The following is a 15,174-nucleotide window of genomic DNA, read 5'->3' on the forward strand; positions in this document are numbered from 1 at the left end:
TTTTTAGATCTGGCAATTATTATTATTCCCAGATCCCCAAAACAAATCCAACAAAAACACAACAAAACAGGGGGCAGCTAGGTGGCGCAGTGGATAAAGCACCGGTCCTAGATTCAGGAGGACCTGAGTTCAAATCTGGGCTCAGATACTTAACACTTACTAGCTGTGTGACCCTGGGCAAGTCACTTAACCTTCATTGCTCTGCAAAAAAGTAATAAAAAAAAAAACCCACAACAAAACAAAATGAAAACCCTTATGCTTTCACCTAAGAGGTCCTTTACCTTTGTTTTCTCTTGGATTCCCTTCTTGATGATTTTAAATGTATAAAATAATATACTACATAGGACTATAAAGTCAATTATATTTAAATATATTTATCAATTTTTCCCAAAAGTTTATGGACCATAAGTTAAGAACCTCTGGTACAATTTTATTTCATAGACCTAGTATTTTATGTACTCTTATGAGCTGCTTTGCTTGTAAGGGGGGAAGGGGGGGAGGGTGAAATATAAGATACTTAATAACATGCCCAGGGTCACACAGCTAGTAAGTGTTAAATGCCTGAAGCTGGATTTGAACTCAGGTACTCCTGACTCCAGGGCCGGTTGCTCTATCCACTGCACCACCTAGCTGCCCCTACGTCACATCTTTTCAAACAAGATATCTCTTTATGCATAAAATCAAAATTATTCTGGGTTATTGGAAAGATTTAGCAAAGAAAACCTTTATTCAATAGCATTCTCATAATTAATATTAGGTGAAGTATAAAACAGGGGCAACGTATGCTGGACAAATGTGTTCACCACATTGATGGAGGATATCTGGCAGAGTCCATGTTGGAGAGGGATTCTTTATAGATGGAATAAGATCCTCTAGATGCTATCCATGAATGACATCATACTGGTTACATCAATCCCCAAAACACACAAGAGTCTCCTGGATGAGGTCTATAACTACTAAAAAAGATTCTGGCCTAACCATATCCAAGGAAAAAACAAATGGATGAAGATGGATGAAATTCTATCCAAATTATGAGCCACTACAAACATAAGAGAGAAATCCAAGACTGCTTTTGGAAGATTACAAAGCTTCTTTAATGATCCTACACTCCTGTTCTAAAATGAAGAGCCATCTTTTTAATATCAATAGTCTTACGAGTGTTGTTTTACAGTAAATTAACATAATACTTCTAAGAATCATTTGGACAGCAATATGGAAGCATATGGCATAAGAGCAAGCTGAAATATACAAGAAATAAGGAAGTACAAAGAATTGGAGTAATGATTTCACCAAAGAAATATGACTGAAAAAGATGGGGTAATCACATGGTGAGAGCAAAGGGTAAGCAATGGTGGCCTACAGCTTCCACTGTTATCTTTGAAAAGACCACATAGGATGGGCAGGCTGTGGTCTGCAGCATCTAAGTGAACACTCACCTTGAAAAGATCACAAAGTCATATGGGTATTATTAATGTGGAGTATAAGGAGGTAGAGAATATCTAAGAGGAATGTGATAAGCATTTCCAAATAAACAAACATATCCTTTAACACTAAGTGATCTCAATACAAAGATATCAACTAATCACTCAAAAGAATTTATTAAGTACCTACAAAGTATTGGAGATACGAAGACCAAAAAAAAAAGTAACAATACATACTCTAAAAGAGTTTACACTTTTTAGGGGAGACAACATGTACATCTCTATACACAGATTAAATGTATACCAAATAAATACATGTAGTTAAATATAAGGTAGTTGTGGAGCAAAGACACTAGCAGTGGGGAGTATCAGGAAAGGCTATATGGAGAACTGCCACTTAAGCCAAACCCTGAAAGAAGAGAGGATTTCCATGAGGCAGAAGTAAGGAGAAAGCACATTCCAAGCATGGAGCCAGCCATTGAAAGAATGGCAGTAGCTTCCCAATAAACAGGAAAGTTCAGAAGAGCTTACAGATTTGCAAAAAAATATCTTGGAAACCATTTAGGGATAAGAAATGAGAGAGGGTAGGGGCAGCTAGGTGGCGCAGTGGATAGAGTACTGGTCCTGGAGTCAGGAGGACCTGAGCTCAATTCTGGCCTCAGATACTTAACACTAGCTGTGTGACCCTAGGCAAGTCACTTAACCCTAAATGCCTCACCAAAAAAAAAAAAAAAAAAAAAAAAGAAATGAGAGAGGGTAAAAGGTCTGTCAATTACGTGGAAGCCTCATACCTATATATCATGAATGCTTTCTTTAAGAAGAAAGTCATGAGGAAATGGGCATGAAAAGCAACAAACAATATTGTCCCCACCCCAAAATGAAATTAATTATATAATAACAATCAGGAAATTGCTAGTCTATTGGTCTGGAAGTCTGTTCTAAGTCAACTGTCTACATACAGTAAGGACACCTAATAACTTATTAGAGCAAGGATAAACATTGTACCAAGTTAGAAGAATAAAGAATAAGAAGAAATGATATAGCATGTTGTTGAAACAACTCCAACTAGGCCTAATTAAACAAGCTACTAATAAAAACAAAAAAAAAGGAAAAAGAATAAAGGAATAGACATCAACACAGGATATCTCCATTTCCTAAGTTTAATTAATGTAAATCAATTGCTACAAGACCAAAAGACTTGTAGGAAGCACTTCAGCCAGCAAGCCTTTAATTAATCCAGTTGGAGAACAGTGGTAGCCAAGGACACCATCAGTTCATAATTTAAAACATGTTTAAACATTCTTTTTTTTTTTTTTAAATCTTTTTGGGGCAGCTAAGTGGCGCAGTGGATAGAGCACCAGCCCTGGAGTCAGGAGTACCTGAGTTCAAATCTGGCCTCAGACACTTAACACTTATTAGCTGTGTGACCCTGGGCAAGTCACTTAACCCCAATTGCCTCACCAAAAAAAAAAAAAAGAGAGAGAGAGAGAGAGAGAGAATATCACAATGAGCAGTAATAGAAATTCCATTTAAAATAACTGCAAACAATATAAAATATTTGGGAGTTTACCTTCCAAGAAAAATCCAGAGACTATATAAACATAATTACAAAACACTTTTGACACAAATAAATTTAGATGTAAACAACTGAAGAAATATTAACTTTTCATGGGTAAGCAAAGCCAATGTAATAAAAATGACAATTCTCCCTAAGTTAATCCACTTATTTAATGTCATACCAATCAACTACCAAAGAATTACTTTATAAATCCAGAAATAATATTAACAAAATTCACCTGGAAGAACAAAAGATCAAGACTATTAAGAGAATCAATGGGGCAGCTAGGTGGCGCAGTGGATAGAGCACCGGCCCTGGAGTCAGGAGTACCTGGGTTCAAATCTGGCCTCAGACACTTAACACTTACTAGCTGTGTGACCCTGGGCAAGTCACTTAACCCCAATTGCTTCACTAAAAAAAAAAAAAAAGAGAGAGAGAGAGAGAATCAATGAAAAAAAAATGTGATGGAAATCAGCCAGGCAGTTACCAGATTTCAAAGTGGTAATCAAAACAATCTGGCATTTGCTAAGAATTGAAGTGCTGGATCAATGGAATAGATTAAGTACACAATACACAGTAGTAAATTACTATAATAATCTAGTGTTTGATAAACCCAGAGATCCAAGCTTTCTGGGTCAAGAACTCACCATTTGACAAAAAATTGTTGAGAAAACTGAAAAGCAGTTTGGCAAAAACATAAACTAGCATCTCACACCATATACCAAAATAAGGTCACAACAGATACATAATTAAGGGTGATATCATAAGATATCATGGAAAATTTTACCTGTCAGATCTATGGATAAAGGAAGAAGAACTAAGGATCACAGGAAGCAAAATGGATAATTATGATTACATGAAATTAAAAAGGATTTGCACATACAAAACTAATGCAGCCAAAATCGGAAAGAAAGCAGGAAACTAGAGGAAAAAGATGTACAGAAAATTTCTCCGACAAAGGTCTCATTTTTCAAATATATAGGGAACTGAGCCAATATATATATTAAAAAAAAATCATTGTATCCTTTGACCATTTATCAATTGGGCAAACAGTTTTCAGAAGAAGAAATCAAAGCTATCAATGATCATATAAAAAAATACTCTAAATCATTACTAATTTAGAGAACTGTAAATTAAAACGATTTTGACATACCACTTTGAATCTATCAGATTGTCTGACATGACAGAAAATAAAAATGATGATGCTAAAGGGGATGTGGGAAAACTGGCACACTAATGAACTGTTGGTGGAGTTATGAACTGTCCCAGTCATTCTGGAGAGCAATTTGGAACTATGGCCAAAGGGTTATAAAATTGTGCATACCCTTTGACCCAGCAATATCACTACTAGGTCTGTATCTCCAAGAGATCAAAGAAAAGGGAAAAGGACCTATCTATCTATCAGCTCTTTTTGTGGTGGCAAAGAATTGAAAATTGAGGGGAGATCCATCAACTGGCGAATGCCTGAACATGTTGTGGTATATGGTTGTGATGGAATACTATTGTGCTATAAGAAATGACAAGCAGGATGGTTTCAAAAAAACTGAGAACACTTATATGAACTGATGCAAACTGAAATGCACAGAGCCAGGAGAACATTGTAATGGTAATGGCAATGCTGAAAGGATCATCAGTTGTGAAAGATTTAGCTCCACTGGGCAAGGAAATGATCCAAGACAACTCCAAAGGACCTACAATGAAAAATGCTAACCACTTCCAGAGAGAGAACTGATGAACTCTGAGGGCAGACTGACACATTTTTTACCTTCTTTATTTTTCTTGCTTTTCTTTTTTTAATGTGGCTAACTTGGAAATGTTTTGAATGATTTCACATGTATAACTGATATGTTGCTTGCCTTTTCAATGGGTAGGGGGAGATGCTGGAGGAAGAGAATTTGCAACTCAAAATTTTTAAAAATAAAGTTAAAAAAAAAGAATATAAGTTCATAAAACCCTGCAAAGTATGAAAGACAAAAAGAAATTTACTAAATAACTGGCAAATTCAATTAAGACAAAGCCTTTGAGAAACATGTAAAGGATGAAATTGGAAGGATAATGAAAAGACAAAAGAATAGAAAAACAGAATAGAAATAACAAATTCTCTTGTTCATCACTAACAATGGAACCCCTATATTTGAATTCTTAACATCACAGTACAATATGAGGAAGCAGAAATGGCACTAAAGGAAATAAAGATGTAAAGAACTGGCTTATATACAAATCTATAAAAAGGAAGTACTAGAGGTAACATATTTTGAGTGTTTTAAGGAAACAATTCTCAAAATTCCTGAAAAAAGAAGATAATTCTAAATACTGGAAGAGATGATAGATATTATTATAGGGAAAAATATGCAAGATCAACAACTATATGTGCCAATTTTCCAAACTCTCTAGAATATTTCTGAGACTAATTTACATATATCTCAAATTAAGGGCATCCTTAGTTAAATTATGCAAAGTAAACAGAGAAGCTTTCACAAATAATTTTCTACATGAGAATATATCTTTAAAGTCACCAAATGAAATGTGTAAAGAATACAAGATCTTATTGTTCTTATTGTTTGACTACAAAAAAATATTTGATGCGGTCAAGCAAAACACGAATTCATAGGCTCTCTTAAAATAAAGTGTTTCTTGTACATATACTAAATTATATGAGTCTATTAAAGATGTAACAGAAAACTCTGTTCATCAACCCACTGATTATTAATATCAAACATGGCTTAAAAAAGGGAGACATGCTCACCGAAGATGCTGCCATGGTCATAGAAGATATCCAGGAGGGTCCAAATATAAGAGGGAATCCATATAGATGAAGTCCTCCAGATGTTCTTTTTTACTGATGGACACTGTGCTGATTGATTACATCAAACTCTACAACACTGCAGAGCCTCCTAAATGAAATCTATTCTCACTCAAAAGAAATTGACTTAATTATCCACACAGGAAAAAAATATCACTTGGATAAAGAATGCCTTTTTGTTCAGACTATCATGTGAGCTGAATGGATAACCACAGAGCTGGTCAACCAGATACTGCAGATAGATAATAAATTGAGCTACAAGTCTTAACATATTATAATATTCAAGGAAAAAGAATTTTAGGTCAATCCAAAGGTGGTGGAGAAGTACATGAATGGAAGAGTTGCAAAGGAAAAACAGTGTAAAGGATATTATCAGAGGTGTATGACTAGAAAAGGTCAATCACGAGGCAATAGAAAGGACAACCAAACAACAGCCTTCTTCTCCAGTGGTATGCCAACAATGTCATAAGATCTAGAAGGCCCCAATCATGCTGAATGGACCCCTGTAGAATATTTAGAGGAAGACATGGACAAAAGTCACAAAAGACAAAAAGGTATAGATGGCTTGCATCTGTAGTAGGGATACTCACATTGATGAGATTACAGAACCACTAAAGTACTTTTACTTTATTTCCCCCACAAGATTTTGCTAACTTCAACCCTAGCCCACTTCTCTACTTTCCTGACACTTAGCAAAACAGCCTGTAAACATAGTCGCATTAGATAGATATTTATAGTCTGTTTTAGATCCCTATTCTATCTTTTCCCTACCCTTTGCAATAAGGTGCAAAGCTCTGGGGATACAAAGACCGTTCTCTCAGACCTTTGTCCTCAGCAAATAGCTTTCCTCTTCCACTACAGATAAAAGCATAAGTACCGAATCAAAACAGTATTGTTATCATTGAGCAATTGATTGATATATTGACAGGGCATGGTAAATATGTTTTTCTACAAGACTTTTTAGTTTAATGGAATTCACCAAAACCTGAAAAGTAAAATATTGTTAACTTTAGGTCAAACCACGGTATATCAAAATAGCTTTCCTAAGTGAACTATTTGAAAATGGAATTTGCTAAAGCAGAATTGTCATCAATGCCATTTTATAAAATCAGTAAATCTATCCTGTACTTCAAAAGGAATAACTCCAAATTACTTAAATACTAGTTTTATCTGGTTTGATCATTCTATGACTTCCATAGGTTATTCAAATAGTTCATGCACATAAGCCGTATCTATGCTTATCTTTAAACATTTGCCATACTTTTAGAAAGCAAAATTTGTTTTACCTTATTTTCCTCATTTCAACATCAGAATGACATCTACAAAATGTACTCACTTCTGATTCAGCTTGGGTTCTTTGACAACGGTACTGAGTAATCAGTCTATCAGCCTGTGCAAGGGCTAAGGTTTTTGCTTCCAAAAGATCCTGTAACCTACTTTCTTTGGACTATAAAAGACAAAAACAGATATGAGTTATATTCATTTGTAAAGAGGAGTATCGGTACAAAACTAAAATGCTGTCATTTATTCAAAATAAAACATGGCAATTACTCACTGCTAATGTAGACAATTTCATTTCATAGACATCCATTATGTCAGATACTCTCACATCAGACATCTGATCCTTCATCTATGTAAGCATTAACATAGAAAAAAACAGGAAATAGGAAATTTGAACTTAGTTGGGTTTTTTTTTTTGAGTAAGTGGGTATCACACAAAAGTTACCCACTATTCTGCCTGCTACAAGAAACTACTTTGTATGAAATCAATAACTGTAAGAGTTCTTTTGGTTTTCTACATATACCTAGTATAGGTTTTTATTATTTGGGGGGGCAGGGGGAGAGGCAGGGCAATGAGGGTTAAGTGACTTGCCCAGGATCACACAGCTAGTAAGTGTCAAGTGTCTGAGGCCAGATTTGAACTCAGGTCCTCCTGAATCCAGGGCCAGTGCTCTATCCACTGTGCCACCTAGCTGCCCCCCCAGTATAGATTTTTTTGTTTGTTTTGTTTTTTAGTGAGGCAATTGGGGTTAAGTGACTTGTCCAGGGTCACACAGCTAGTAAGTGTTAAGTGTCTGAGGCCGGATTTGAACTCAGGTCCTCCTGACTCCAGGGCCAATGCTCTATTCACTGTGCCACTTAGCTGTCCCCCCAGTATAGGTTTTTGGGTTTTTTTGTTGTTTGTTTTTGTTTTTTTTAAGTGAGGCAATTGGGGTTAAGTGACTTGCCCAGTGTCACACAGCTAGTAAGTGTTAAGTGTCTGAGGCCAGATTTGAACTCAGGTACTCCTGACTCCAGGGCCAGTGCTCTATCCACTGCGCCATCTAGCTGCCCCACCTAGTATAGGTTTTTAAAAATAAGTTCTGGCAACAGAGATTTCCATATGAGATCATTCTATTTTGTCAATTATAATTAGCAAGTATCATTCACCTCCATTCCAGTCTGAAGTTTCTGTATTAGCTCTTGAATGTTTAAGCCAGGGATGCTATCATTTGAAAGGTGAGAAGCTGAGCCCTTTAGAGATGCTGAAAGAGTTGGAGTTACTGACTGTACATGGATTCTTTTGGGCATATGCTCTGTTTCCTGATGTCTATACGCATTGTTTGCTGCAATACTTTCACCAAGGCTGAATGGAAAACAAATAAATGTAAAAAGTAAGCCAAAAAGCAGGATAATCTAATCACATATATGCAGGATTACAGAGTAGTCTGTCCCTTATTTTGCTAGACCTTGTAGAATACAAGTTTGCAAATGTTTTCTGTTATGATTCTTTTTTTTTTTTTTGCAGGCAATGGGGGTTAAGTGACTTGCCCAGGGTCACACAACTAGTGTCAAGTGTCTGAGGCCGGATTTGAACTCAGGTACTCCTGAATTCAGGGCCGGTGCTTTAACCACTGCGCCATCTAGCTGCCCCTGTTATGATTCTTTCAGCAAACAAATCTGGAACATAACTCCTTCCCATCCACAACAACATTTTCTATGTTGATAATCTACAATTTATAACAACCTAATTTAAAAATCTAAGTACATATATACAATAACTTGGCCAGTACTATGTAGAGGTAAGGAAGCAATTCTGTGCTAGAATCTTCAACTGTAGTTTCAGCAGCTTAGTGGCTGCCTGTTTATCTTTCTTTTTTCCCATTAGTATACACTACAGACTTTGGGAACTCACTTTATCATGCTTAATTATGCTATGAGTTCTTTTCTGTATTTATTATAGAAAATGTTACTGTATTATTTCAATATTAAATTAGCTCATACTTGCATGAAATAAAGTGATCAAAATTAGACACACAGGGAACTCTCAAAATAGGTTTACCCTGAATTACTATAACAAGTAATAATACTTTTTTATGTATATCTATAGCTATATATCAGAAGAAAGAGAAACTGGACCTCTCTGTGTGCACATACACATACATATATGCATACACACATATACACACCTACACACATAAATACACATACATTACATGCATGCATATATATATATATATATATATATATATATATATATCAACATATATATGATTGGTATAGGTAAATCCTAGATGAGGAAACTCACTCCAACAATGCAGATAATTATGTTCTTTTTCAACACTGAAAGCTTGCACAGGGTAACAAAGCAAATATGTTTAAGACTTAGGACTTAAACCTAAGTCTTTGTGGCTCTAAGGCCAGTTCTCTATTCAATACATTATGACACCTCTCATTCATATATACATATAAAGACACACCCAGAATTATCAATGTTGTTATGAGAACATGTCTTGATTAGGACTTTGCTAATTCAGAATTTGAGCTACTCTGCCGTTAGGTGAGTTAAAGCTGACTTTTGTACTAACAAAAGCTTTTTAATAGTGTTAAAAGTTTAGAGTGAATTATATCTGCTTAAGAAAACAAACTGCTTCCAAAGTCACTTTTTGAACCACTCTGTTTATACCTACTTTTATACAAATAAGTACACATTATCATTCTCTCTTCACTAAGAAGACAGATCAATCAGGGCCTTTATTTAAGCACTAATTAACTATTTGAAGTCTTAAAAAGCATAAAAAACTTAAGATTTCTCTCTAAATATTTTTAAACTGATTAGCCTTCCCCTTGAGTATTCTAGATTAATGGAGTTTTACAATATTTTCCTTAAATGTTTATGTAATTTTGATTATATCCCAAAAGTTTATATACAAGAAATTCAGGTTATTATCGATTTTTTTTTGTTAGTAATATAAATAACCATAACTCATTTACACTATGGCAGGGAAATCTGGTAGTGGTGCAGCTTCCAATAATATTCCAAGTCCACATTGTACTTGTTCCCTGTTCTCTGATGTTAAGGCAAAAGCTAAAGGAGTAACCAAACGTTGATCCTAAACCAAGAAAAAAAACACATGATAAAAGTCAAATTAATATGGAGGAAGGAAAACAACACCCCCTTCCCCCCAAGAAGAGACAGAGAAACCTGTTGATAGAAAATCTGTTAAGCATTTTTAAAACTCTGATTTTTCAAGCTGTGAATTATTCTTTTAAAGGCCCTTCATGCTAGGGAACTTCAACAAACATATTGATGTTCCCTCAAACACTCTGACCTGCCAGTTCCTCAACTTATTCATTTCCTACAACCAAGTCCTCCACCCTACTTCAGCTACACACAGAGATGAAAAAAAGGTCAAGGTCTCCCACTGTATCCAAGGCCATTGCCAGTTATTCTGACCTATGCCTTGCCACTGGACCCCAATGACTCTGGAAGAGTGAGGCTGATGACTTTGCACAGCTCTGCCTCACTTAAATTCAAGACACCACCCTCCTGATGTCTTTGGTCCTCTTCAAGAATGAAGGATGGACAACATACCCAGATATGATTATAACCTTGATCTTGCCATCATCCACAAATGCACAGCTTCCCTGTTCCTGAACTCTATAATTCCTTTATCTGATCACAATCCATTCTTCTATCTCTCCCTCTGCCTTGCACAATCCTAAAAGTTATTCATCCTCACTTTTACCTCCAATCCTTTTACTCCTCACTTCTTTCCTAGGCTATCATCCCTACCATAGCTACATTCTCCTTCCTTCCCTATCTTTTAACCCAATTTAACTCAGTCATCTTCTCTCGAGTCCCTTGCCTCCCTATATTACTGAAGATTTTGTCCTGCTGTGTCTTGGCCCTGGATCACTTCCACCATCCATTGCCTTTGCTCCTACGCACACATTCCTGAATAAAGTTCAACAAAATCATAAAACTATGCTGAATGGGTCCACTGCAAATTTATGTTACATAATCTCACTTGTACCCTCATTGTGACAAGGCAGTCCTTTTCCACTTCCCTAAATATGACGTTCTAGTTCCACTCATAACAGTGAGTTTTCCAGATCTTTTCATCCCTCTTCAAATCTCCCATGGCTCCCCCCAGCCATATATATTCTCAGATGAGAACCTTGCCTCATATTTCACTGAAAAAATGAAGCTGTTCACTGAGAGCTCCCTCATCACTAAGATGCCTTCTGACACATTCTTCATCATCACCACTATTTCACATGAAGAAGTAGCCTTTGATAAAGCAAACTCCTCTATAAATGATTCCGTTCCATCCTGTGTTCTTCAGAAGATTGCCCATATATTATCTCTACTCTCTCACTTATCTCCAACCTCTCCTTGTGTATGTGGCTCCTTCCCTAATGTCTACAAACATGCCCAAATTTCTCCCATCCTCAAAAAACCCTCAATTTGATCCATCCTCTGCTAGCTATCTTCCTATATCTCTTCTCCCTTTTCTGGCTAAACTCCTTGAGAAAGCTATCTATAATCAATACCTCGGGGCAGTTAGGTGGTGCAGTGGATAAAGCACCGGCCCTGGATTCAGGAGTACCTGAGTTCAAATCCTGCCTCAGACATTTGACACTTACTAGCTGTGTGACCCTGGGCAAGTCACTTAACCTGCACTGCCCCACTTAAAAAAAAAACATTTATTTTATAATCAATACTTCTATACTTCCTTTCTTCTTAATCCCTTAACTCTCTGCAGTCTGATTTGAGTTCTCATCATTCCACTGAAACTGCTCTCTCCCAAAATTACCAATGACCTTTTAATCACCAAATCTAATGGCCTTTCTCAATACTCATTCTTCTTGACCTCTCTCTAGCCTCTGACACTGGATATCATAGTCTTTCACCTTGAAACTCTTTTCTCTTTAGGTTTTCTTGACACTGTTTTCTTCAACTTCTCTTTATACCTAACTATTAGATTGTGAATTCAAGGGTTAGGGATTGTCTTTTGCCCTTCTTCGTATTCCTAGAACAGAGCACAGTGCTTAGCACACAGTAGACACTTACTAAATGTTTGGTGACTGATTAACTATTCCTTTTCAGTCTCCTTTGTTGGACCTTCATCCAAGTCATGTCCTTTAACCATATCCCACAAGGTTCTGTCTTGAGTCCTCTTCTCCTTCTATACTATTTCATGTATACTATACTCTCTTAGCAGTTCCCATGGGTTCAACTATCATTTCTAAACAGTAGAGTCTCAAATTTATTTAATCAGTTCTAACTTTTCTCCCGATCTCTAGTCTCTCATCTCCAACTGTCTATTAGACATCTTGAACTGGATGTCTGATAGATATCTTAAACTCGACATGTACAAAAACTAAACTTTCCCCCAAAACCCACACCCTCCCACATTACTTTTCTAGTACTATGAAGAGCACAACCATTCTCCCAAAACCTAGATGCTACTTTTGACTCCTCACTCTTACCCCCCACATCCAATCTTTTGCTAAGCTGTCATTTTTAACGTCATAATATCTCTCACATATGTACCCTTATCTTTAATGCTGCCACCACCCCAATACAGGCCTTTATCACTTCATACCTAGGCATAATTATATAAAACTAGAAAAGGAAAAAATTTGGAATACATATTCAATTATGATTAAATGTTTCTATTTGAACTTAAAAAATAAAACCTACCTGAAGTATTTTGTAGAAAGTCACTTCCATACCAGGAATCAACTGTTTAAGTCTACTCATAAGATCAAGAGTTTTCAAAATGACATCTGCAGCAAGTTTGCTTCAAAAATGGCAAAGTATATATAAATTAGAGTATTTAGGGTTTATAGGCTTGTTTTCTCACAATACCTCTGAAGAACCTGATAAACCATACTTACTTCCTTTTAAACCATGGAAAAGATGAGGGTTATCACTACTATGAGATGTCAAATGATAATGCTCTATAGACTGAAATCCTTATAATCACAATTCAAATAGTAATAGCAATAACAATAGAAATTTCTTTAAAGGTCTTTTTTTTTCTTTTCTTCTTTCCCTTTACCACAAATATACTCCAACTTTCTAGACCAAAACCAGGAGTATTGTCAAGGAGACTCATTTAATTACTGGTTTCTTTCTTTAGAATATATTGACAGAACAGAAATGGTCAGTTATGGAGATCTGTCAGTACGAAGTTATCTAACTAGATTTCTACTTTGTATTAGGCTCTATACTATATTGTTTATACTTGCAAGAAGGTACAGAAGAAATGATAATACCAGCTTGAAGAGTTTTTCACTATTTACAATTATCTACTGAAAAGTTTTGTATTGGGCTAGCATGAATTTGTCTCTTTCCCAAACTTACATATATAAATAACATATTACTATCAAACTAGTATATAAATGTTAAATGAAAATGCCAAATTCCACCCAAAGTTTATTTCTTGATATTCCAATGCAAGAAAGGTACCCCCTAGTAGCAGCATGGAATTGTTATTGGTGATGGATTTCACCATAATAAAATTCCCCTTTTTTGCACTGAGAAAGTAGTAAAAGAGGCTTCAGAGAAAAAAAATTCCCAAAGGCTTCCAAATTTTAACACATATCTCTACCAAAGAACCAAGAATTATATGGTAGAGATATTAATAAGAGACCTCTAGGGGCCCTTGTCAGCTCCAAACTAATTTTTTATTCTCTTTCCTTTTCATTTCTATATTTATGTTACATAAGGTCTCAAAAATCTAAAGCCAGAATTTTGGAATGATATACCTTAAGTATCACAAAAATTTTAATAAAAACAAACTTTTACTTTTTTCAGTAACCTTGTCTATATTAAGGTTTAGAGAAAGGGAAAAAACAAAGGGAAAAGGACAAAACTAGCATTTATGCTCTAAACTCATTAAAATTATTCATATTTTGGGAAAAAAATATAATTTAAAATATTTTCAAAAGTATAATTATTAGGGGCAGCTAGATGGCGCAGTGGATAAAGCATCGGCCCTGGAGTCAGGAGTACCTGAATTCAAATCCGGCCTCAGACACTTAACACTTACTAGCTGTGTGACCCTGGGCAAGTCACTTAACCCCAATTGCCTCACCAAAAAAAAAAAAAAGTATAATTATTTTGATTTTGAAATTATTATTTTTGATACTTCAGATAAACTTTCATTTGTTTATATTTATGTAAAACAAATATACATACCTCTGGTAGGTTTATCTGAGCACAAAACTTTTTCAGGAGTTGACCATTTTAAGTACCATAATTTTACTTTTAACAATCCCTATCCCTTCTGTGCCTACCCTCCCACACTACCAAAGGACCAAATGACAAATATTCACTTTTTAAAGTAAAATGTGATTTTAATTTGAGAGTTTCTAGGTAGATTTTCAGTACCTCCTTGAAATAAATTAGATCTTTAGGATATATGTCTGGGAATAACTGGCCTAGATTTTTTTTCTATGTTCATGAATTCTTAAAATATTTACTTTAATATACTCACCAAAGTTCAGAATCTGCTACCTTTGTTCCAAATTCAATGTCAATCTTGCTAAATGAAAACTGTTGTTCTATTAGAGTTGTACATCTGAGGGTAGTCAATAGTTTAGCAACATGCATTTTTAATGTATCATCTCCACATAAAGGTAAGTTTAGTTAAGAAACAATAAGACATGAGAAAGAATTTTTAAAATTTAATTATAGCTTATTGCCTTATTAATAAGCTAGTAAAAATGAGAGAAGGGTAGTGTTAATAAATCTATCACCAATCTCACCAATGCAATGGCACAGAAGAGTTCCAGGGAACTCCTGATGGAAGAGGATCTCCAAATCCAGGAAAAAAAAAAAAAGAACTGCGGAGCATAGATGCTAAATGAACCATACTATTTCTTTTGGTTTTGATGCTGTTGTTTTTTTTTTCTATTTTGAGGTTTTCCATCATTGCTCTGATTTTTTTTCTCTTATAACATGACTAATGCAGAAATAGGATTAATGTTATTATGTGTGTGTGTATATATATATATATAAAACCTATATCAGATTACCTGCTGTCTAGGGGAGGGGGGAGGGAGGGAGAAAAATCTGAAATTGTAAAGCTTGTATAAACAAAGGTTGAGAACTATCT

At 35.4% G+C, this 15,174-nt stretch overlaps 1 protein-coding gene across 2 annotated transcripts in view; it reads right to left on the bottom strand.

The window, feature by feature from the left end:
• Positions 1-15,174, bottom strand: part of CIP2A (cellular inhibitor of PP2A) — a 52,784-nt gene that overhangs the window by 14,224 nt on the left and 23,386 nt on the right. For both annotated transcript variants that reach the window (XM_043991024.1, XM_043991025.1), the window contains exons 11-16: positions 14,554-14,695; positions 12,753-12,852; positions 10,037-10,155; positions 8,213-8,408; positions 7,338-7,412; positions 7,119-7,229 (exon numbers count right to left, since the gene is read on the bottom strand). In XM_043991024.1, the coding sequence (XP_043846959.1) occupies positions 7,119-7,229; positions 7,338-7,412; positions 8,213-8,408; positions 10,037-10,155; positions 12,753-12,852; positions 14,554-14,695 (743 nt within the window). The remainder of the gene's footprint in view (positions 1-7,118; positions 7,230-7,337; positions 7,413-8,212; positions 8,409-10,036; positions 10,156-12,752; positions 12,853-14,553; positions 14,696-15,174) is intronic.

The sequence above is a fragment of the Dromiciops gliroides genome, chromosome 3, assembly GCF_019393635.1.
Source record: "Dromiciops gliroides isolate mDroGli1 chromosome 3, mDroGli1.pri, whole genome shotgun sequence".
NCBI classification, from domain to species: domain Eukaryota; kingdom Metazoa; phylum Chordata; class Mammalia; order Microbiotheria; family Microbiotheriidae; genus Dromiciops; species Dromiciops gliroides.